This window comes from Hesperophylax consimilis, chromosome 15 (genome assembly GCF_061612785.1).
Source record: "Hesperophylax consimilis isolate HC1 chromosome 15, BYU_Hcon_1.0, whole genome shotgun sequence".
Lineage (NCBI taxonomy): Eukaryota > Metazoa > Arthropoda > Insecta > Trichoptera > Limnephilidae > Hesperophylax > Hesperophylax consimilis.
The window spans coordinates 25,477,036-25,502,481 of NC_142850.1; the positions used below are offsets into that span (position 1 = coordinate 25,477,036).

Sequence of the window (25,446 nt, forward strand, 5' to 3'; positions counted from 1 at the left end):
GATTAAAAAAAAAAAAAAAAAAAAAAAATCAACTTCAAACTCGATTTACTCGATAACGAAAGCTCAAATAAAAAAAATACTACAAAATCGACTCCAAATGTGATGTAGATTCACCAGTTTCCCGCTTGTACTACGAGTTTCCGGACACCCTGTATATATGTTAAGTTTTACAGCTGGTTTTAATAGTTAAAATAATTTTCAACAATTGAAATTTTTCGGGTCCCCCGTTTATCATTATAAGTTTAACAGCTTTTAATATTGAAGAACACTAGGGAAAATATCAACATCTCTTCAGTACTATTATAAAGTGCAAAAACACATCCGTGACAGCTCCTGGTAAACAATTTCAGTATTTCAAAACCTGCATTACTGCGAAGAAAATGGTGTGAAAAAAGCCATCAAGCTAACCAGTAATAAATATGCTCCTTTATCAGTTAGGTCAACTGTATTTTGTTGTGGGGATAATTTTGATGCAAGTACTATGGTTTCATTTAAGAAATCTAATACATTCTTGATACAAATTTAATCCACATTTTACTGGTATGTTTGATAACACTTAGTGATTTAACTGCAAATTTTCTTTTAAAAGTTAATCATAGTTTGTAGAATTTTTTTCTTTTGTGGCACCTTTTAATATGTTAGTAGATATATAATATAATATGCATTTTATGTAAGCAGCTTAGCATATAAATTTTATTACTAATATTTAAGGACTCTAGCTAATTTTCATTTCATAAAATATTCATTATTGTAGGCGACCAAATTACGTTTCAATTCCATCAACAACGTGAAACAACAACAATAAAATCTTTAACGTACACACACATTCAAAATACAAAACCAGAACGAAATGCGATTCGTGACTCGTGACGTCAGAATCAACATATACAACAGAAACAGAAAATAAACAGAAACAACAGATGCAACAGAAACAGAAAATGGACAGAAACAACAGATACGTGCCAACCAAACAGGGCGTTATAATAAAACATGATTAATTTTTAAATGACGATTTCTAAATTCTACGTATAATTATACATAATAAAACTTAAATATTCCGAAAAAGCGTTTGTTGATCTCTATATGAATATATTTTTTAAAGCAATAATATTTTTCACCGGAGTTCCTTATTAAGGTGTGGTAAAATGTCTAATAAAATGATTTTTTTTACTTGTGTCCTACATATAAAAATGTAAAGCACGCAAGATATACCGTTCAAGTGTACTGATCACTATAACTTCTATTTTTTATCCTAGGTTTAGTTTAAAAAAACGTTAGAACGGTGTTAAAAAAATATGAACTTTTGGCTAAAACGTACCTACTAGTAGTTCTTTGAACAGTAGACTTCGTGTCCAAAAATATATGTTTCTCATTGTCTCTTATTAATCAAACCAAGATTTCCTCTCAAATCATAAAATTTGTAGGTAGGTACCTAAATACCACGACAATGGTTACACATTTGAAAAAAATATATTTTACTGAACGGGTACCATCTTGAACCGGAACTGGAACTTACAACAAATTTACAGATGATAATATAGAACGTGTTCTATACCTATATAATAAATAATTGTACGAAAATATGGGATTCTGGCCTCTTGAGTCTCGAAGTCAAAATTATGTCGTGTTGCTAGTTCGAAAAAATACAACAATCCGATGAGAGTATCGTCAAAGTGGTATATAGTGATGCCATTCCTACCAAAGATATTAGAAGAACGAGATATGCTATGTTGTCCGCCGGACCGTAGGCGGAGTACTACCTAATTAGGGTACTTTGAACGGTATCGGGACGTGTACGCACAGAAATCTGTTCTATGTATTAGTGCGGATACCTTAGCGTAAGCGAAGGTGTGCAGTAGTATTGGTAAACAAAACCGGCGACACTGGGCACAACAATTCCACACGGTATGAACTGCTCATAGCACATCTCGTTCTTCTAATATCTTTGATTCCTACCGATATTCATAGAAAATCTAACGAAATTTGGGAATTTGTGAAAATCAACCGATTTTTATTGAAAATCTACCTAATGTTTTTTTTTATTTACCGAATTCAGTCAAAATCCATCGAAGTTTTTGAAATCTAAAGCAATTTTCAGGAAAAGGGAAAAAGCACAAAACCTATTTATTTTTTGGGTAAATTTTTCCCAAGATTTCGTGGGGAGTAAAAATATTGTGGGAAATTATTCCTCTATAAATTCTCCAGTACTGAACAACCCAGAATACCTCATACAAGCCCATTCTGAAACCCTATCTAGAGAAATAAAAAAAATAGGGCGAAATATTCACAATCCAGCATATATTAAATTTTTTTTTCCTGTGTAATGAAAATGTAATATTTTGAGTTTGTATTGTTTTGAATCTGTGATATAATGAGCTATGACTGTGTTGAGTTATATCATGTGAGGAATAATTTTGTTCTGAAAATTCATGTGATGAATTTTCATATTTTGAGTTAGCATGAAACCCGATTTTTGACATCATTTTTGATTTTTTAACTCCCATACCGATTTTCATTTCCGCGGCATGGCATCACTGGTGGTGCATCTATTATCTTTGCATTCGACAATGTTCTCATAGATGAATATTCTGGAATGCGCGAAATATTTACAGATTGACAGGCTTCTCGTTTAGATTTTTAGCAAAAGCAATAAATAATAGTTTCACACAATGGTCGATTACAGTAAATGGAAGAATATTGAGGTAAGTTAGGTCACATTATGACACACCTTAATTATTTAGAGATTCGAGGCCAACTACGCTTCTCTTTTTAGTTTATAACCGGGTTTGTCTCGCCACAGCCTATTGTTTTTGAATGTGGTTTCTTTTAAACTAATTATCTGCAGTGACTTACTATTTACCATTAATTTATAAATAAATTAACTGAACTACAGTTCGTGTAATGCAGTTATATACACAGAAGCCGGAAAGGGAGTTAACCTTTTACAATGACATTTCTTTATCACACGAGTTATTATCAATCTTAATTTCAGGAAATCTTGATAATAAATTGAGCAGTTTCTGATCTGTAGACATTACGAACAGAAAACAGGCTTAAAGGTCTATTCAAATCAGCGGTCCACAAAGAACAACGTCGGATGTGCAAATTTGTTGTTTTGCATTAGAGTTTACTGTTTTCGATAATATATTTCTCCAAATTAAATAAATAGCTGTTAATGCAAAATATTAAACAACACTATATTTCTTGATCTCAAAACAGTAAAAATGCAGAAACGAAACTTTAAACATCTCTACTGCAAAAGTACAAATTTGCACATTTGGACATTGTTCTTCAAGATCGTCGAAATACAAGCGATATTCGCTGCCACTGTGGGTAGTGAAAACATCAAGCGGGATTCTGCCGGGTATTTTTATTAGTTAGTGCGAAACTAGAACTATGCCCAAAAGCAAAAACTTATGGCTTGATTTGCCAAACAGAGATCCATTTCAATAATAAGATGCTTTTTTTCACTGGTCATATGTATTTATTCACGGATGAATATCGCCGACTAGACGGGCTAAAATCAAACACGGTTCACTACCCATAGCAGAAGCAAAATCCGCCTAGGTTTGAACAGTGAAAACACCGCATACTCACTCGGTTTTCGCTACCCACAGCGGCAGCGAATATTACCTGTATTTGAATGGCCCTTTACTGTATTTTGTTTATGCAAATTTTAACAGCTGGTACAATAGATTTCAGATGACGAAGATGAGACCCATCCTAATATTGACACGGGCTCATTGTTCCGATGGCGGCACCAGGCCAGAGTGGAGAGAATGGAGGAGCAGAAGCGAGAGAAGGAAGCTCTGGAGACCAGTAAAGAGGACAACATCCGCAAACTGCAGGCAACAAAAGCCAAGCTCTCTGAAAACACCAACAAAGAAGCCAACATGGAAGACCTTCAAAAAGCTCTCAAGGAACTAGAAAAAGAAAATGAGAAGCTTAAGCAAAAAGAAAAAGAGTTGGAGAAGAAAGAGAAGTCCGCCCCGTGGAACGTGGACACAATTAGTAAATCCGGGTTCAACAAAACCGTAATCAACACTCCCGTCGCTCCCTCAACGGAAGGACTAACTGATGAACAACGTGAAGAAAATATGCATAAATTCATCAAAGAAAATGAAAAGTTACTTAAACAGTTTGGAATGCTGAGGAAGTACGATGACTCGAAGCGGTTCCTGCAGGAGCACTCGCAGCTGGCTTGTGAGGAGACAGCCAACTACCTGGTGATCTGGTGCATCAATCTGGAGATGGAGGAGAAGTCGGAGCTGATGGGCCACGTGGCTCACCAGACTATCTGCATGCAGTACATCTTGGAGCTCTCCAAGCAGCTTGACATGGATCCCAGGGGATGCGTGGCTTCATTCTTTACCAGGTACTCATTTTATGGTTACATGACAAAACAGATTAATTATAATAATACATATTTATATATGTAGTGCCATTTTTTTTTTAAATCACCACAAGGGCACTCTGCAAATATAAATGTAGCAGCACATACCCGAAGGATTTTATCCAGCGATTCCTGAGCCTAAGTAGTGTAAAAAATGTAAATGTCATTTTGTTATCTCTTTGTGCGCTTAGCTCTTCTAAACAACGCAACGGATTTTGATAGGGTTTTCACTAACATTTAGAAAATTACTTCCTAGAGGTTTATATATATAATACGTAAGTAATATATTTACCGAAAGTAGCGAAAAGTTGATGTTTATCCTGAAATTCACAACCTGAAAACTTTACTCCAAATCATTCTAAACGCCGATTACATGTCAGCTTGTATCCAATAAACATTTCTGATATATGCGTAGTTGTTATATAGGTACTTCTTACCTAAGCACTTCTAGTTGTAGTGACTTTTGTAACTACACTACGGAGACTTATGTAATTAATAGTTGTATTTGAAATCAGTATAAAATTCTTAGTAAGTATTGATAAAGCAAACTCAGCAAGTAGTTGTTATAAAAAGCAATGCACTCTTCTACTGTTCCGTTTCTAGGACCCATTTAACACTTTGTTTATAGTTAATACACACATGAGATGAACCGTGAACCATTACATATTAGCATGAAACCGTGCGCAAAAAAGGGTCATCAACATCGTTCATCCTTACTACTGCAAATCGCATCTACGCACACTTTTGTCTCTACCTACACACCAAAGTACTGGGGATCCATAGAAGCCTGAGTGTATCAGACGCAAGTCCTTTACATTGACTGTAAATAAGGGGTGCTGAATCTTCTAGTCGGTGAGCTGCTTTATGTTCAGGGCCTTTTCCGGTTGCTGTGATGTCGTGTATCCAAGGAAAGAGCAGTAGGTAGTCCAAGGAAGCGAGAGGTCAGAAGTCAAAGGCGGTTGTAGTAGTTCCAGCGGGAGAAGCAGTCCAGAGTGAAGCGGTCAGAGTAGATGTCGGAAGAGAGAGGCTTGAGATCGCTTTACGCGCGGTATATATAGGACTAGCGGGGGCGTGCACACATCGGTGTGCGCGCGTCTGAAACGCCCCGCGTAAACGAGGTGCATTTTTGTGCAGCTTCGTGTGTTTTCATATGACTTTAATAGTCAATATTAAAATTATTTATTCAATAGTACTCTTTACGCCGCTTCATCTCATGAAAACTGTTTTTCCCTAGCATTTTTAATGTTTTTATAATAAATTGTACAATATGAATCAGTGGGTCCTCAGACCGACATTGGTGTGAGGAAATCCTTATAACTACTTAATATTAATGTTTACATATTTCAATATTACTTTACAACATAGACGCGAGTCCAGCATTTCAACCTGTATATTTTTATTTTGCATTATGGCGGCGAGACTCACGCAAATCTAACATTAATTTGCGCAATTATGTATGAAAAGAGAAATATTTCTAGCATTATAGTGGCTTTGCGCTGATTGGCTGACCAACGCTGTTCAGTGTTTGGCGTTGCTTCGCCTGGGCAAAGGAGAGGAGATGCGACGTAAATACTGGGTCCACGGCTTGCGATGTGCCCAATGCTCTCCAGCCGGGGAGGGGATACCACGTAAATACTGTGTCCGAGCGCTCGTTGTGCTCAGTACTCGCCGGCTGGGTAAATACTAGCTTTCTTATCCCTCCATGGTCAGAAAGCTGCTTTGCGGCCTTTGGGTAGCATTGCGCAATGCGTTCGATACACTGAGTAAATCCCTCATCCAAAAAACTGAGCATCTTATAGATAGGGCTTGCAGATTCAGACTGGTGACTAACTCATCACCCTGTACAAATCTCAAGTACATACAAAAACTGAATTTGGGAGCGAGCCCTTGGCTGGAACCTCAAAATAGTTGATAAATCTACTTGATTCTGTGCAAAAAGAATTTCCAGCGCCCTTGAGGTGAATTTGAAAACGGCGCTATACAAATCATCCAAATATTATTATTGAGAGGAGGGCGGGTCAGCAGGTTGACTCACAATCCAATATTAATAGACTTGTAGTTATATTCTAAATATTAATAAATAACTACTGAATTTGGCTGAAGCGGTTTATTATAACACATCCGAAAAATAAATAAACATAGAAAATACAACAGAATGTTTTATGAAAGGAAGGTTCGAGAATGTTTTCCAAGCGTTTCACGTAGGCAAATAATTCAATGTCAAGGTTGCTGGTACTGTACTGTCGCTTATATAGGTTAAAAATAAAATGTTCTCAAATATTCCAGTTGCTACAGTAACAAATATATGAAAAAATAAAAGAAAATCCAAGAAGCTTGTTTGGCAAAGGCCGAAAATTCTAGAATGACGTCCGACTCAAGTAGTGGCGTACCACTACAGACTGATTGCCATTTCTAAAGCACAAACGCAATGTGGGCATTTTGAGTCCGTTCTAATTTTAATGGAGCCTGCTCTAAGGAGCTAGCAACATTGATCCCTTCTGCAACGGTGCACGTATGTGAAACTCCACGGACACATGCGGAACACTCATTCACCGTTGATGTTGGATTCATGAAAACGGGTTGTTTCTTTGACTTGTTTTTTTGTAAGTCGGCTGATATGTGGAATCAACTACCTGCAATCTAGTAATCCCTCGTGTAATCTAGGCTTCTTCAAGATCTGCATTAATTAATTCCTTCCTACAGCCCCTACTTTAACCCGCTTGACAAAGCTGTTGACAAAACTGATATAGTTTCCCTGTCCTATGTTCGAATGGGGGAGCAATCTTTCATTAGCTCTGCTGCTTCGAGAGTTCACGCAGTTTGATCGTGACTCGGTGATAGTCAGCACGCATCCATGCCATATCTCCCTTTGGTTCTATCGTGTATGGTTCAATTGCTGTAACTTTATTCGGTTATAAAATAATGTGATCTTCATCAAACAGTTTTCTTTGATTAGTCTTTGGATATTCTTTGGACCAAGCAGACATAATAATATGATGTGTTTGTAGGATCCAGGTGGCGGAGGCGACATATAAAGAGTCCTTCGAAGAGGAGCTCCGACAGTTCAAGCTGAGAATCGAGCGCCGCGCCAAGGAGAAGCTGGAGGAGGCCCTGAAGGAGCAGCAGGAGCTGGAGAAGCAGGAGCGCCTTGGGCCTGGGGGGCTGGACCCTCAGGAGGTGTTTGAAGAGTTGCCAGAGGTGAATATTACCAATTATACATTCTGGCAGTCCAACACTTTGTACCAGATGCCATGACCAATAATGTAATATTGGTAAAGTAAATTTAGCTCTGACATTTGTTTATCGAAGTCCCAAGCATGAGATTCGCAAAGAATGCAAGACTGGTGTAATCGTAATGAGTAAGATTAAGAAAGGAAAACATGGATGGTTTGGGCATGTAGAGCGAATGAACGAAGAAAGGAGTGTTAAGAGAACATGTGACACAAATGGGAGTGGTAGTAGAAATCGTCGACCCCCGAGGAGGATGATGTATGAATGTGAATGAAGCAAGGAGGGTGTGCCAAGATCGCGTTTGGCAGTCCGTCCTTTTTACATACCCCTGCGGAAAATGGCGTAATGGTTAGTCAATTCGTTAATTAGAGCATGAATGGCAATCGATAAATGAATCAATATGTATCAGGAAAAAAGCCCCACGATGGCAACATTGATACATCCCATCTATTTCTGAGGGTTCCACAACAGATAAAATTAGCTATTCTAAGGGAAGTGTCTTACGACATAAACATAAAATATATATTATCTGGTAAACAGAAAACTGAAGTTTTCTAAAATCATAGTTTTTATTCCAATATTTAAACAAAACTCATCAAGTTAATGTTCGCGCTGTTTTGCGAATTTTGCTCTGATGTTCAAGAGGTTAAATTAAAATGTTTATTCTTCCCCACAGGAGCTGCAGAAATGCTTCAACGAACGAAACATCCCCCTGCTGCAGGAGACCATCGCCAAGATGCCCAAAGATGAGGCCGTCTACTTCATGAAGCGGTGTGTGGACTCGGGGCTGTGGGTGCCCGAGCGCGGGGAGGGTGGGGACGCTGCTGAGGCCACCGAAGCCGCGGGGACTGACGACTCCCCCGCCACCTCATCGCCGCAAGACTAGGCAGACTGACGGCGATTAGCCGGAAACTAGCGGCAGTCAAGTGGCAAAACTCACAGATAATGCAAATAAGGGAGATGAGCCACGAACCATTATAAGTTTGAAATCACGTGCTCTAAAGTGTCGCCAACGTCGTTCACCTGTACTACTTTACATCACATCTACGTGCAGCGGTGCCCCGCTTTGTTTCTACCTACACACCAAACGCATAATATCCATTGGCACCACCGCTTTGATAATGAGTGCAGTTTGGTCATAGCTCGGCAACAGTCGGCACGCTTAATGCCATCTCCCTTTATTTCTATTAACTGTGGGCAAACTAGTGATACAATACGCAAAAAAATACATAGTGACTTCTCAATATGTATGAGAAAATGACATTGTTTCCCTGCATTTGGTATCTTCCTAATTATTATCGACTCACTATCGATTATTATTTGCTTTTAATCATTTTAATAATTCTTGGACATGTTTTGTATTTTACCTAATGGTTTATTTGGGAAGACAGGAAAATACTATTGTTTCTTGTTGAAACATTAGTAATCTAGTGTTTGATACTTCGTTCCCTTGGGACAACAAGGTTCTATCTGTTATTTTGTCCTAAATTGAGTTTTTTGCACCAAGTCCCTAGAATTTCTTCCTCTTTAAAATCGTATCTAAAATATGTCGAACCGTTAGGTAAATTCTATTTAAAAGGCTTCATTTGCAATTTAAGAGCAACATCGTTCTATATAACTCCTCGGGCATGTCAGAAGGTCGGACTATTTCCGCTTTGCAATAAAATCCAAATAAATGGATATTTCTGAATTTATCCGAAAACCGTTTTTGAAAGGTTATGAAATACTCTTTTAAATTTTATTATTAGAAATCAACATATCTTTTTTGAAGTATTAAAATTTTGAATCCAAACAAACAAAATTGCATATAAAAATAATTAAGTCACATAAGTTTTTTCAAATTGAGTTCGGAACCTATTTCTTTTCATATTTTTCACATTTTAATTTTTCTGTGGTTAACTTCTGATTTGAATATAAAGCGTGGTGTATTCTCTTTCTAACACTGTTCAGATCCTATTTCTCACCACAACACTAAGGATGGGTTGTTTCGCAGAATTTGAACAATTCATCAAATATCAATGTTCATTTTCGAGTTCTGTGAAAGTCCTATTAAAGTTCTGTTATTATATCATGATAGGCTAGTTGCTTGACATAACTGAAATAATAGCAGTACTCAAAAAAATCTTTCACAGAACCTGAAAATGAATGTTGAAATTCGAAGAATTGTTTGAATTCTCCGAAACAACCCGTCCTAAGGGTTTCTGTGAGACCATGAAATTTGTTCCCAAAATTGAACAAGTTTGCCTGGAGGGTTAAAATATTTTATTTTTATTTTTAGAACAACAATGTTTCATTGCAATATTTATTTATTTTTTGAACAATGTTTCATTGCAAAATATTTTATTTTTAGAACAATGTTTCATTGCAATTTATTTTTATTTTTAGAACAACAATGTTTCATTGCAAAAATTTTGCTGGCAATTTAGTTCTATCTGCCATGGGTAAAATATTTTTGGAACAGCATGGTTCCATTTGCATTGTGTCGGAGCTCATTCTCTTGCCAATTGCATGAAATTGAGGAAATAATTAAAAAATTCCATTTATAAAAAAGTTAATATTGTTCTGAGTTATATTTAATATTACATTTAATTGAAAAAAAAAAAAATCAAATGGAGTTCTGCGAATTAAACACAAAACAATTAATGACATAATTAGTACTACATATTCACTTTACATAAAATTTAAGTGTTAGTGTTTTATTTGGGATTTAAATTTTGAACGTCAATAATATCTCAGTTTCATTCCAATAGCAGATAGAACGTTTTTGTTCCAAGGGCATGACTTTGTACCACATTAAATTAATTTCATTTAATTTGTGAAATTTGCCATTAGTTTCAATGTCCAAATATTCAATCATTATGTTCAAACCCAATAAATTTGTATATTCTAAGATAAATTTAATTTACATATTTAACAAATAAATTTCATCACTATTTTTAAGTTGAAAAATATTACGGCTTCTTGTCTTATTTTTACAGTTCCATTCGAAGCTCCCTTACTTTTGATTAAAAAGTCTTTTGCAATCTAAAATTACCAGATAAAAAAACTGTGAGTGAGATTATTAACACACTGCCGGAGTTCACCATTCAAACATTTGTGATGCTTTAGAGTTTCTGCTTCATTGGCCCAGTATGTCAGTCCGTATCCTCGCTATGTACGACACTCCTTGCTCAAATTTAAGCGGGCTAAATCGGCCGCTCAAGCCTTGATAAGCGGCAGAATAGTTCCTTTTTTAGACACCGAGGTGCTAGCGGTCACATGTCAAACTTGACTTTTACGTAAATTGCCTACTTTTATTAATATTCACCGATTGATGAGCAATGTCGATGTTATTAATTGATAATCAATTTAAAATAGTCTCGTAAGGGATTTTAAATGTTTCAACGTCAGGACATTTTGATTTCCGCAGTTATGCAGGGATCACACGAGGACAATACAGAAACCATTACAATATTGTCCTGACTCTGCTCTGTGAACAGCCTCGACCGTGCAGGGTAGGACAATGAAACAATATAACAATTCTACGGTAGTTCAAATGTGGAACACTGAAAATGTATACATGATGGTGCGCGTTACAAGTGACTTCCATTTATGCAACATTTTTAAGCTGAAATACGAGATGCGAGCGCCAGTAGCCGAGATACGTATGCATGGAGCGACTGAATATTGTCCTGCTGTCTTGTCCAAACGCTTTTACATGCGGAAAACGCGGCTGGGTGTGGTGATGGGGGTAAGTCACTATCTTGCGGAGATAGCTTGCCCGTCTTTCTCTGGGACAATGTCTTAGTTGTCCTGTCTTCCAAACTACTGTTCACATGTATTCACACACAATGCATCCGGAGCTGGGAAGAACAGTATTGTACTGTCCTCGTATGATCCCTGCTTTAGTTTTAATATCAAGAAGTGTGCCCTGACTCAAGCAAAACAAATAGTATTTAAAATTAGTATCCTCGCATATTGCACCATGCTGATTGAAGTGGGTGATCAAAAATCAACTCAACATCAAATAAACCGCTGTCGTTTTGACATTTTAAAAGCTCGCGATGACAGAAAAAGCATAGATAAAAAACACTAACATAAACGGTAGTTTGGTTTTACAAAGAAAAAAGAAACACATTCTTCCATTAAAATCATAGACAATATGTAATATTGGTGACATCTAGGCTTACGACCTATAAACGGATTATGTTCCAAGCCGCGCTAAGTTCGACATTCCATCCAAGCCGAGCTTAAAATCAACTGATATACCGGGCCATAGTGGTTTCGTTATTATTTGAATGTTTGTAATATTAAATTCAAATCCTCTTGTCCATCAATCATATTAATTTGAATCAAATGAATTGGGTAGGCTCTCATTCATAGAATATAATATTAATACTATCATAGAATAAAGAACGCAATCAATTCCACGTGGGAGTGTTCATGATCGAAAAGTTTGATCATTCTTCGCTTAAATTTCAAATATGTACAGAAACTATTCCTATCATCATTATGAAATTTTCAATTTGAACCAATGTAATGGCGATATACAATTAGAGACTGAGCGCCATGCTAAACGAAATGGTACCGAAAGGTACTAAGTCAGTAGCTGTATCGGTTTCCGTTCACAATAACACGGAAGGTATTTCTTGTGTGTATTTTCTATTCAGCGATTACACGCAATATTTTATGAATATAAAATAAGATGTTATCAAAATGAATGGACCGTAAATAATATAAGTGAGGAAAAACGTATGCGTCTCTCCCAATCTGGCTTATCACGCAGTTGTTGGGCGGAAACATTCGGCGATAAGACCCGGACAAACCTTGCCTCATGAACCCCTGCTAAGTCACCAAAGTTAACGAACCACTTGGTGTGACCTATGGCCGAGATGTTGGTTATCCAACAAATGGTTCCCCGGGGTGACGGTTCCCATACCCGCCTCTCAAATTGTTTGCCTATTTTGTTTCAACCTACACACCAAACGCATGTCTTTCATTGTCTGGACGACAGTCGGCAACGCTTCTATTTCATCTCTCTTTGTTTCTATTATCTATGGAATGGACCTTTTTGATGACATCAATGTTTGAAAGTTGCAAGAAAATTGAAAAACATAATATCAATTTTTTTTTTTTTATGAAACAAATCTTAGCAAATAATCAATATATTTTGCCAATAGACAAACTTAAAACAAAGAATAAAAAAAATATATTATTTTTAAAGTCATAATATACAGCGGCTCAAGAATTATTAAGCTGCAAAAAAATCGTTGGATTTCTTCAACTTTGTTGAAATTGTTCAGTATCTCGATTTGCATATTTAGAAACGTGTTTTACTATGCAATTTAGGTTTTAAGTAAATATTATTCAAAATTATTTTAATAAATAAAGCCATAAAGATGATGTTTCATTAACCTTTCCTTTAGGGCTTTATCCCATTAAGCTAGTAACAAATCAACAACACACCTTTGAAAAGTAATTTAAAGTGATGATAAATATAAATCAAACTTTTTTCTACTGTACATCTATTTTCAATTTTTTCCGCCATCTCTTGGGCCAGCTAGTAGTCAATTTCAAAGAATTTTTGTTTGACTTAGGATTGAACCTTCCTAATCGACTTGCTCGCAGGTTGGCAGCATTGAGTTGCTACCATCTAACTTGCCTTGCGTTGCATGTTTCCACCAGGCAAGTAGCCTGCATGCAAGTTCAAACTTGTGCGGTGAAATAGATATAAATTTCCCGTGCAAGTCAAAATTCACTACATGTAACCTGCATGTGCAACGCTGGTAGAGTTTTCCTCTATGCAACCTGCGCGCAAGCTACTTGCATAATGGAAAAGCTGCTTTAGTATTGTCCTTATTGACAACATTCCCTGAATGGGGATGACATAGTCCTACTGACACCAGGGAACATCCGTCTTCTGTTTCAAAGTCCTCCAAGCTTAAGGATTTTCTGTGCCGAAATCAAGAAAGGTTTGGAAATAAGATTAAAAAAATAGAGAGATAGTTTTGTAAAGCTTTTATAAATTATGGGTACAATAATTAATTAGTAAATATATCCCTCATCATTATTAACGCAATATCAACAAGTACGAGTATAATATTGATTCATAAAACATAACATATAGAGTTGGTATATAGTAATATAATTTTATGGTTCTACCGTTGAGAGCTCCTTTGTAACCTCTAATTTCTAATCTGTTACAGCTACTCCCACAATCGTAAGCATAGATAATAGAATCAAAGGGATATTAAATATATAATTTATAAATATATGGCATGGAAGTCCTTTATCTCAGTTTGGAATATTTTGACATCTAGCTTTGGGAGTGCGACATATTTTATATGAGAAAGAGGGTTAGGTTATAATGGAGCTATCAGCGGCACGCCTTTATGGGTGGTTTATTTGGTGTTTAGGATCGGACGCACTTCATCCTCTTGGTGGTGCGGTCCAAAGCGCACTTCTCGTAGGAGTTGCACTTGACGTTGTTGCAGTAGGTTCCTGTTCCACCGGATGCTGTAAGCGATAAAACATTAGAAACAATGAAAGATAACATCAGAAATAGAAATTTACCCCATCGACCTTAGATGTACATAATAAATGTTGGTTTTCTTCAATCATAATCATTCTATTTTATTTGTTTACTAGCTGACCCCGCCATGAGTTGGCTCTGTCTGTCTGTGCAGTTGGAGAAACAATAGCGCGTGTTGCTTTTACGTCCAACAGATGGCGCTGTTTTTCAAAAAAAGCCTTTTTTACCTGTCACCAGTAAAGATTAATGCTTCATATATGTGGTGATTACTTTTTGTAGAATATGGCGATCGATCACCAAGTTTAGTAAATTAACTTCTTGTTGGAAGGAAGTAATAATTAATTTTTTGGGTGGTTTATTAACTGTTATTGTTCGTACTACAATACATATAAGATATAAGTTACTATGATATCCTAGATATTAGTTTAATATTTTATTCACAGATGGCACTGGTAACAATAGAGCTGTCGATAATGAGACAGATAAATACGATGCAAGCCCCAGGTTAGGACCCAGATCATTCCTACCGCCTGGTTATTAAAGACACTGGCCTAATGGCTGTCCAAGCTCCCTTATAATCTATCACCAATAAAAGTCTGAAAGGGTTTTGTTGACTGTTGAGTTTTTTATTGAAGAGTTTAGAGACAACCGAGAGTTACAAGTTCAGAAGGTGATGTGGTAAAGACGCAGAACACAGCTATCATTCGCTTTTATTGCATATTCACTATCATGTTGTCTCGTTCATACTCGGTTGTTTCTTTTATACATTTAAAACACATTTCCTTACAGCATATAAAACCAAAATTAGACCAGAGACCACATGGGGACTAGCCCTAAACGAAGAAACAAAATCAGCAGTCTTTGAAAGCAAAATGCTTCGAAAAATCTTTGGACCTCCGCTAAAATGGATTATACAGAATCGAAATGAACCATCAACTGTAAAATCTAATTTCGAGTGTTGTAAAAATGTATATAGAGTGGAGGCAAACCAGAGTGGATTGACTGCTTGAAAGAGGATTGGATTCAGAGTTCAAACGTCGCTTGAAATTGCACGAGCCGTGTTTAGTGACAAGATCATTCAGATATTTACCAGCATTTTTCCTCCCCCTCTGTCCGCTCTTTACAGCTTCAGATCATAACCCGAATCGGGGATGTTATGGTCCTGCTTCTGGCAGTGACTCTTATGTGGTATTCACATAAAGACCTAATTGACCGCATTAATATGCATATATGCAAGATAACTGGTTGACATGTTGATAATAATTATGCTAAGCTTTTATCAATTTTACTTGCAATAAATTTAGTTTTATTTCAGCCATTTGACCTGTGACAATAATTATAGATAATAATTGTAATTTTATTGTGCAGGCTTATTTACTAAAAATAATTAACAACCTTTTAACTACCCAATATAAGTAAATATTATTGCTAGACCGCAGGCAAAATCAGATGCGAAGATGCATGTTTCTTGCCATGCGCAGAAAGGGCACGATTTATTAGTGGTTAGCTATTATTCATTGGTGGTTTTGCCAAGCGCCACACTCGCCTATACTTTACTGTTTTACTTATGCTTTGCTCTATTTCTTATCAACCTTTTCTAGTTGCACCATAACTCAATAATGTCACCTTTCAATCTTCAGTTTACACAACGCACAACATGTTACAAACTTACTTTTTCTATTTTTTATTACTATTCCTTGTTTTATATATATGTACATATATATAATTATATATATTTTGAAATTTCTCATTTACTGTACCTTTATGTGTTCTAGATTTGTAATCTCTAGACATATTGAACTATGACTTCACAGTGATGCTATTTGGAAGGGTAGACCAGGAAAGCATCCATCAAAACAAACCTAACAAATACTTACATCCCTTGGAGCCGGAAGATCCCTGGGTCTTGCCCTCGACACAGGACTTGGTGTGGCAGGAGTTGGCGCAGCACTTCTTCCCGTAGGAGCAGTCCGTGTCCTGCAGGCAACTCGGCTGGCAGGAATATACTTGGCTCACCAGGGGACACTCACCGCCTGGAACAATAAAGAAACTGTGTCATTCAATTGAATCCATAATTACATAATAGAAGATTAATTAATCCTATTACAATACACATGTAACAATTTACATAACTTAAAAACAGATATGCAATAATAATATATTTTACAGTTCTTGCCTAATGCGGCTCTGAAATCTACAAGGCCAATTTTTTAAATCTCAAGATACCTAGAGATATTATTTAGCAGCACCATACATCTTGTCATGCTATGCTGGGTAAGCACTTCCGTTCTGCCGTATGGAATACAAAGCAGGTTGTGGTGGATCTCGGCGGTAGTTGTTTGGTACAAACAATTTATAGGAAATGAAATAGTTTTTAAGCCCTTATGGGTTGCTGGTACTTGCTACATACTTGTCTATGAAATTCCATAATCGTGCCCTATAAAGGGTTAATGCTGTTTTATTTATGGCTGTTATTCTAAGGGACCATTCCTCCTAGATTTTTGTAATGAATCCTGGTTACTCAATGTGCATTCTCATAAATATACATTAGAAACATTTTTTATATTTATTGTATCAATTCTATGTATTTTTGCTGATATGGGGGCCCAGACGGCAGAAGCATATTCAGGTTTTATATTTTATTGCAGTTTAATGTCATTGGTTCTGTCTTGGAAAATTGTTTACTTGTTCTTATCACAACACCGTGATGATAACTGTATCATAATATGATTTTAAAAATGTAAGTAAATGTGCATGAAGAGAGCTGACTGTTGACAGGCTACAACCAAATTGCATGAACCATCAAAACGGCGGAGCCATTGAAATTTAACCGTTTGGTGAATAGGTAGAAACAAAGGCCCAAAAGATGCGATTTTCAGTAGTATGGGTGAACTTTGGCGACGCTTTTGTGCGTGTAGTGTCATACCAATAATGATTCACCACTAATTTTCTTTGATTCTAATCTATGAATTGTTTGGATGCAAAACTTCCAAGTCCCATTATCTCAGTTGCAGGAGTTTGACATATTGTATGTTCACTTTAAGATAGTGGGGAGGTTTCAATTATTATCAGTATGTTAGTTCGGTCAATTCTTAACATTAATAATTAGTTGAAGAATACTTACTGGCCAATGAATCTTCCACGAGGAACGAAGCCACAAAGAGGAAGCTCACGATTATGAAGAAGAGTTTTGCTGGAAACAATAAGATTAATAAATTTTATTTTAATTACTTGCTGTACCCCGCCATGCGTTGCTGTGGCTCAGTCTGTCGCATATCTCTCAGTATAGTATTGCTTTTACGTCCAACAGATGGCGCTGTTTTAAAAAAGTATGTTTTTACCTGTCACACTTGACATCTATATAATATAGGTATATAAAAACATTCGACTATTCGACTAATATTCGACTGCAACGTTGTGCCAAATTTCAAAGCAATCGGCGAATAACTTTGGGACATAAGATTTTTAACAAACTGTTGAGAAGTGAGTTAGCTAAGAGCTTCACAGATGCAATCATAGAGGGCAGTTCAAAGAGCTTGCTTGGAAGTCCGTAAAATGGCAGCTAGTGGCCAGTAGTCGCCAGGGCCAATGAGAATGCTCCTAGACAAACTTACTCTTCCCAGATCTGAATTAGCCAGCTTCTAGTTAGGTCGACTCAGGTCGACTATCGAATCCCCATTGTAATACGCGAAGTATGAATAAATCCCTGATTTATCACAAAGAACCAATTATTTATAATCTCCTTCCACAATGAGTTGGAGAACTGTTTTTGGGAAAACAACACAAACGAACATTTACATTATTATTTATATAGATAGATTGTACAACAGACATCTATTTACGTGACATTCGATATAATCTGCATGTTCGTAGATGGCGTTAATTTAATTATTTTATTAAAATACGCTTTTCGCAAGTTATTTTTTATAATATCAAGACGATTTTTTTTATTTGCGCCCGTACATACAATATGAAAACGAATAAATTGTTTTGTCCGTATAAAAAATCAATTCCTTGAAGAAAGGCATACAAATACAATATTGTATCGGTGATAAAATCCAATCCAATTGGTTAATAATTCATAAGGTTAATTGCGAATTTCTTATCTCCCGCTGTTTGTGATAAGTGTTTAAGTTTTTTTAATTTTTATTCTCACTATGTTGTTTTTGTTTCTTTTATTTTATTTTTATATTTTATCATAATTTTGTGAAATAACTTTTTGGATTTGATTGATTTTTCGAGTAAATCGAGTCTGAAGTTGGAATTTTTAAATACATATTTTAATGAAATTGGTCGCAAGGGAGTCTAACACAGACCACATTGCCAAATTTGAATTCGGGATTTTATTAATTTGAATGAATCTATTTTGGAATGTGAACTTTAAAACTAACTGAACTTTAGAACTTTAAATAGCAAAGAATGCCGCCATTTCTGTACACAAGTTCCTATTTTTATAATTTTGTGATGCCTACTATTTCTATTGTATAAGCTCATTACGTACTGTTTATGTTAGTCACTCTTCTAAAATCACCTGTATGTTTATTTGCTATCATTTACTGTATTTATTGTACAAACAAGTTTGTTTCTTCGGTGTAACTGTAGAGAAACGAACTTGTTTTAAAAAATTATAGTAAACAAACATACAGGCGATTCTAGAAGAGTGACTAATATAAACACTAGGTACAGAGCTGGTGTAGTAATAATAGTAGGTAGAGAAAATCTGTATTTTTTATGGCCAAGATCACACTTAATGGGCGAAAGCCATAAAAATAAAATAAATAAAAAAGGTGTTTGTATTTTGTAATGTCATTGGATACGAGCATATTTTTCCAATTTGGTAAGCAAATATTTAAAACGGAAATATTAGACATTACAATGTAATACATTAATATTGTAATTTAAAAACAGATGAGGCAAAAAAATCGACATAATATGAATCAAAAGCCACGATTAATTTACGTGACAAAAAAATGAAAATTACACTTTGTTTGCCCCTATTTTCGTTTAGTGCCACAAAGTTAATTTGCAATTATTGAAAAGGGAAATATTTAACATTAGTAAATCTCCCCAACTGGTACAATAAATAGGAATATATTAATCTCCACCGATTAAAATAACGTCTTACTTTTGACAAAAATACGCACATAGAATCAAAATAATTGTCTGCTGAAATTATAGGTACTGTGGGTAGGTACTTTATCCTTTGTCTAGAGTTGAAAAGATTATTTTTCTCAACATTTAAATAATTCAAATTTGAAAAGATGACACTAGTGCTTACGTAGATCTACTCATAGAATTATTATGGTTGTCGACCGACACTGACATCTTTCAGTAAAACTTAGATCACAAGACCGGGACACTGAATCAATTTGGAATAACATTACTTATGTAAATGGCGATAAGGTTTAAATTCCCGATTGACACCAGTCGCTTGTTTTGATTTTCGCAAGAAAAATACACCGTCAAAAAGTGTGTTTTATTTTACGAACTTGAGGCACAAATATTTAAATGCTTTGCGATCATTTTCTAAAGAACTTAATTTGCCACATTATGCATAAAACTATAACCGAAAATGGGTTTGTAATGATTTCGAACTTTAAGGAAGTTTTTATAGGCATGATATAATTTTTTTTCTGGGCTTACAAAATGCTCGATTTATTCAAAGGCCAAGATGTGTTCTACTCGCATTATTTAATTAAAGCATCTGAAATATTTATGAGCGATCAAAATTTCAAATCGATAACAAATGACTTTGCATTACTGTATTATGTTTGGACACAGCAAATATTTTTTAAGAGGCCGGTGTAATTTAGTGTCCCGGCCTTGTGATAGGTGAAGAAACAATGGTAATTATTTACCGAAACAATTCTTTTAACATTTTTTTCTTTCATAATGTTAAAATAACTACCTACACGGGTAGGTGCCGTTATTTCGTTTTTTTGTGAGCCATGCAAACGCCTATCTGACTTATAGCTAAGGAGATAAGTATTACGTGCTAACATACCCATTTTGTTAGTTTGTTTTCCTTCAGGAAATGTAATAAGCGAGTAGATATGTAGTTCTTGTACACACAACCGTGCAAAGAAAACACTTGTGGAATACTGACTAGTATTTTCCGTGAGTTCAATAAATAAACCAGACTTCTTGTTTGCGATACGTATTTTGCAATCGCAAACCAATGCTCCTCTAACGTTATCTCTGATATTTAAATATTATTAATTTAATACTATTTAAGGAGGATCCAGGGCCGAGAATCAATGACCTCCATAGCTGGCCGCAGATCCAAAGGAGGCGGGTTCGAACAAAACCAGCCTAATCCAGGACAGGATACAGAATCAAGTTGGCCAACTATTTGTGTATATTTCCAGGGCCGTGCCTGAACCAAACGGCGCATGGCGCTAGTGAAAACCTCAAGGGCGCTGTGTTAGGTATTATCAGAGCATTCGCAAGTCGGCGCTTGGAGCGGACTGCTCCAATTGCACCTGCTCAGTGCCGGCTCTGGATCCTGCTATAACTGAAAACACTTACTGTAAGCCATTCTACCTCATGTAACTACTGCCTCAAAATAATTTTAAATTGGGTACGTAATAAAGTAGAATGGTTCTACGTATATAAGAATCTTACGCACACAAATAGCAGGCCAACTTGATTCAGTGCCCTAACCTTGGTTAAGGTCGGCGCCAGCCCTGTGTAGGCGTAATTGGAGTAGCGAAGGCGCCAAGATAATACCTGACACCATAGACATATGAATATTAGTAGACCTGCCCTAAGTGATTAAAAGCGTATTATTCCCCACTCCCCATACCGGTTCCATTGGAGCCGGCTGGGCTCGCGTATGGCTTCCCGTGAATCTTGAGAATGTGACGTCATCATTCTTGTTCGAACTAGCGTCGAGCTATGGTCGAGGCATTTTATGAAATAACACGGCAAAATAGTGGATTGTGAAATGAAAACTTGTAAAAATAGATGTGAAAAAGAGAATAAACCCAATTGTCGTATTACATTCCATATGTAAGCATCATTTTAAGCTTATTCACGTCGTATAATATGAATCCGTTGTAGAAACATATACTATCACATCGAGTCAACATTGGTCGAATGTAGCGATTCTCAAGTGTGCGCATCGTTGTTACTGGGAAGTAAATTATGAACACTTATAAAAGTGTCTTAACTAAATACGTAAACAAAATATTCGGCTCTGAAAATAGAAGAAATTTTTTTTTTGCCGAATTTGGACTTCGCAAATTTGTTCATAACGTGGCGAGTAATTTGCGCTCCCATGTAAAAATGTCTATTCATTCAAAAGCAGATTTTACTTTTAAGAACTAAATGGTGATATTATAATGCGAGATGCCTATATACTGTCAGATTGATTTATTGACGAATCACAGTCAGCTTTACCCCCTTCGTTCTTCAACAGTTGATTTTACCCCTCACCTTTAATTTCTAGTCTATATATTCATATATCTGTGCCTGACACCTAATACAGCGCCCTTGAGGTTTTTACATTCAGAAACAAAACATTTATTGAAAAGGCACTAGCAGTGTTTGATGACCAGATCTCCTTCATCTTTCTTGTCTTCTACCTTCCCCCTAACCACCCTTTAGGATATGATCCTTCACCTCCTCAATCCCTTTAGTCTCACAGAATACCCCAATTGTTGGTGATGCCGTAGTCCCTTTGGCTCAGGAAATTCGGGGGCATTTGGAACTCTTGTGTGGTATTATTTACATGCTAAAATAGTAATTAACCCGTAATGTGCCAAGAAATCCACTGTGGATTTGCTAGTAACTCACCGCTCTTGCTTCGATTTTATTTCAGAACTAAAATGTATTTAGTTCTAAAAGAAAAAAGTTGATAGACGAAGAAGAATTTGTGAATCTCAAATTTTCAGAACATCTGGTCGTACGTCGGACCATTGCAATCATCCACTTAAGTGTTATTGCAAAAACAACATACCTAGCACTTCATTTGCATACTGGATCTCAAGATTGACCACAAAAAACGTACATTTATTCAATTGATTTATATTATTTATTATGAATAATATTCGAAAATAGATTTCTTCGGTCAACTAGAGGACTTTTTCGTCTTTCTGCGACAATTGAATTCCTATTAATATTTAATTTATTGGTATAATTTTTGGAAAGTTATTTAGATCAATGTAATATTATTTAATCATTGAAGAAGATAATATGAACGAAATAAAACATGAAACAGAACAAAAAACTAACAATCGCAACTGGGGATTTATTTTTATTTTTTATTAATTTTATTTTAGTAATTCCAATTGGTGCAGACTAAGTTTTCCGGCAGCGTATTATAGTACTTCATCCCTTTAAATAGTATACTATTCTGAGTATTCGCCTTGTCCTTTTTTGGTAGCCTGATTTCATTGCACGTCCTAGTTTTATGTTTGTGTATGTCCTTGTTGTATACAATTTTATTTGAGAAATATTTGGGTAACAGGTTGTTTACTATTTTATGTATAAATATCATCGTGTAAGATCGAAGGAAAAATTAAGGGATCGAACACAAGATTTGTCTTACTAGGACAATACCCTTACCACTGAGCTGTTGAGACCTGAGACTTATTATATTATCGTATGCAACCATTATGCCACCTTCATTTTTATCGATCTCATATTTCAAATCAAGAATTAGGTACCTACCACCATAATTCCTGAAAAATGAAGAAATATGTGAGGTTATCTTTAAGAACAGGGAAATAATTCAAGATTTTACTCAAATCAACTGCTTTGAAAAATTATGATAAATGTGATGTTACTTTTGAGAAAAGGGAAATAATTCAACGTGTATATTTTACGCAAATCAACTGTTTTGAAAAATTAAGAAAAGTGTGATGTTTTGTCTGATTAAAGGAAAATAATTCAAGACAATTGTTTTTACGCAAATCAGTTGATAAGGATAAGCTTGTCAGATGAATATTTGGTCACATTAACATTTGACTTACAGCAGCAGCACATTGGTCACGTTAACATTTGACTTACAGCAGCAGCACATTGGTCACATTAAAATTTGACTTACAGCAGCAGCATATTGGTCACGTTAACATTTGACTTACAGCAGCAGCACATTGGTCACGTTAACATTTGACTTACAGCAGCAGCACATTGGTCACATTAACATTTGACTTGAGCAGCACATTGATAATTAATGGTTTATTTACATCCAATGTTTAACATCAAATTCCGAGTTTAACTTTTTTATTGTAGTCCATAAATAAACCACTCCTTGTAACCCAACACTTGGATTAAAGTTGAGTACCCTAGGGATTTTTTTACTATAAATTGGTAAAACATCCAACACACTTGCACACACATGCATCATTATGAAGGTGATTAAATTTCCGAGATTCTTTCAAAGTACATTAGTCGATAACGTAGGAACGTTTTTCTAGGAAAAATATCGAACTTTGTTTTTTGTTTCCAGAACAATTCACATTTTTATTGACATATACCCATTTAGCCGAGAGCCACGAAATTATCCTCAATTGTATCCCATTTGTGAATGATGAATACTTGGAGCAGGTGGATGACTTTGTGTGTTTAGGAAGTATGTTTACGAGAGATGGGAAGGCTGATAGAGATATTGAATGAAGGGTAAATAGTCCAGTCAGTGGGGGATAAAAAAGGGCTCCACCTTGCAAAAGGTTAGGTAGTAGCGATTTTCACATATGTTGTTAAGATTGGGACTCTAAAGAAAAAAAAAAGTTTTCGACCTTGGGGGGGTCGAGCTCGACCCGCCATCTTGGATTGAAGGTGCCAAAATTTGGTTTTTTCAAAATAATTATGAAGTGGTTGATTTTACAACCAAATTGTTCAAAGCAAACTTAAAGACAACTAAATTACCTACATTTTTTGTAGAAAGTTTTTTTTGTAAGTCTAATTAGGTAACGAGTTACAGCGGTTGAAAGAAGAAAATTTTGACAAAAAATTGTAAAACTCCAGTTTTCTTGATAAATTTTGTACGAACATATTACACAATATCATTTTAACGTATTTTTACATTACAATATACTTATATAGCATCATCCGTGTGCTCGATGACGTTGATTTGTTATAGTGGGATCCTAGTCTAAAGCTTCCTTAAATTCGAACTCGCCCCATTTCCTTTGTCGCTTTTCACTGAAGAAGGAATGCGCAAAGGTACGAAATCATCATTTTATGGTGTTTTCGAACAACTTCCAGAAGGCGAGCAACTTGGAGGTAGCAAAATTAATGTTGTGGATGGAGGATATCTTTTACATAAAGTTGTATGGAATCGGAATGATTATTTTGGGTCAATTTGCGAGAAATACGTTCACTATGTAAGAAATCACTATGGATCACATGCAGTCATTGTTTTCGATGGATATCCGCTTGATGATGGTGAAAAAAATACGAAAACCGCAGAAAGACTTCGCCGATCGAAGAAGCACATGTCTGCAGATGTTCTTTTCGATGAAACAATGCCAGTTCAAGTTTCACAAGAACGATTTTTAGCCAATGAAAATAACAAAGTCCGTCTGATTTCGATGCTTACAAATCAATTTATACAGGATGATTTTACAGTTAAGCAGGCTGAAGAAGATGCTGATGAGTTGATTGTCAATACTGCGATTTCCTTGTGTTCATCATATGACGCTGTTTTCATTATTGGCGAAGACGTTGATCTCCTAGTTCTGCTGACAGCATTAGCACCACCCAAAAGTAGTATATATCTTCGCAAACCCGGGAGAGGTAAAACTTTTGAAAGACTGTATTCCGCGAATAGTGTGAAATACAAAGAGGCGGCTGAGAATATTCTGTTTCTTCATGCCTTTAGCGGCTGCGATACAACATCGTCCTTCTTCAACCAAGGAAAAACAAAATTTTGTTCGTTTGTGCAAAACGAAACAAGACTCAATGCCATGATAGGAATCTTCAAACAACATGATGCAACACCAGAAGACATAGCAGTTGCAGGAACACTCTGTCTTGTTGCTTTGTACGGGGGTGACATGGATAAGGAAACCTTGGAAGAAGTCCGCTACAAACGTTTCGCAAATTCGACAACAAAAAGCAAATTCAATCTTGCCTCTTTGCCACCAACGAACGACGCTGCACGGTACCATGCATTTAGAACGTACCATCAAGTCCAAAAATGGTATGGAATCCGAAAAAATCAGAAAACTGGGGCTGGAAACGTGACACCAACGGGCTTGTTCCAGTAAGAATGACAAAGAAACCAGCACCCGAGACTTTATTAAAATTTATTTCATGCAATTGTAAAAAAGGATGCGGCGTTGCATGTAGCTGCAGGAAAGCT

The 25,446-nt window shown here is 36.0% G+C and overlaps 2 protein-coding genes across 2 annotated transcripts; one reads left to right on the forward strand and one right to left on the reverse strand.

Annotated features, from left to right (window-relative positions):
* The first annotated feature begins 2,554 nt into the window (after positions 1 to 2,554).
* Positions 2,555 to 13,293, forward strand: Cdc37 (cell division cycle protein 37). The gene is made up of 4 exons (XM_089640395.1): positions 2,555 to 2,702; positions 3,696 to 4,375; positions 7,402 to 7,591; positions 8,301 to 13,293. The coding sequence occupies exons 1-4, from the start codon at positions 2,670 to 2,672 to the stop codon at positions 8,508 to 8,510; spliced, it is 1,113 nt and encodes a 370-aa protein (XP_089496521.1). The 5' UTR covers positions 2,555 to 2,669; the 3' UTR covers positions 8,511 to 13,293.
* A 313-nt stretch (positions 13,294 to 13,606) lies between these two features.
* LOC149417558 (waprin-like protein) lies at positions 13,607 to 20,272 on the reverse strand. Its single transcript, XM_089640083.1, has 4 exons — positions 20,140 to 20,272; positions 17,260 to 17,328; positions 16,013 to 16,168; positions 13,607 to 14,119 (listed from the first exon to the last, which is right to left on the reverse strand). Exons 1-4 carry the CDS (start codon positions 20,141 to 20,143, stop codon positions 14,016 to 14,018), a joined length of 333 nt encoding a protein of 110 aa, XP_089496209.1. The 5' UTR covers positions 20,144 to 20,272; the 3' UTR covers positions 13,607 to 14,015.
* Positions 20,273 to 25,446: the final 5,174 nt, after the last annotated feature.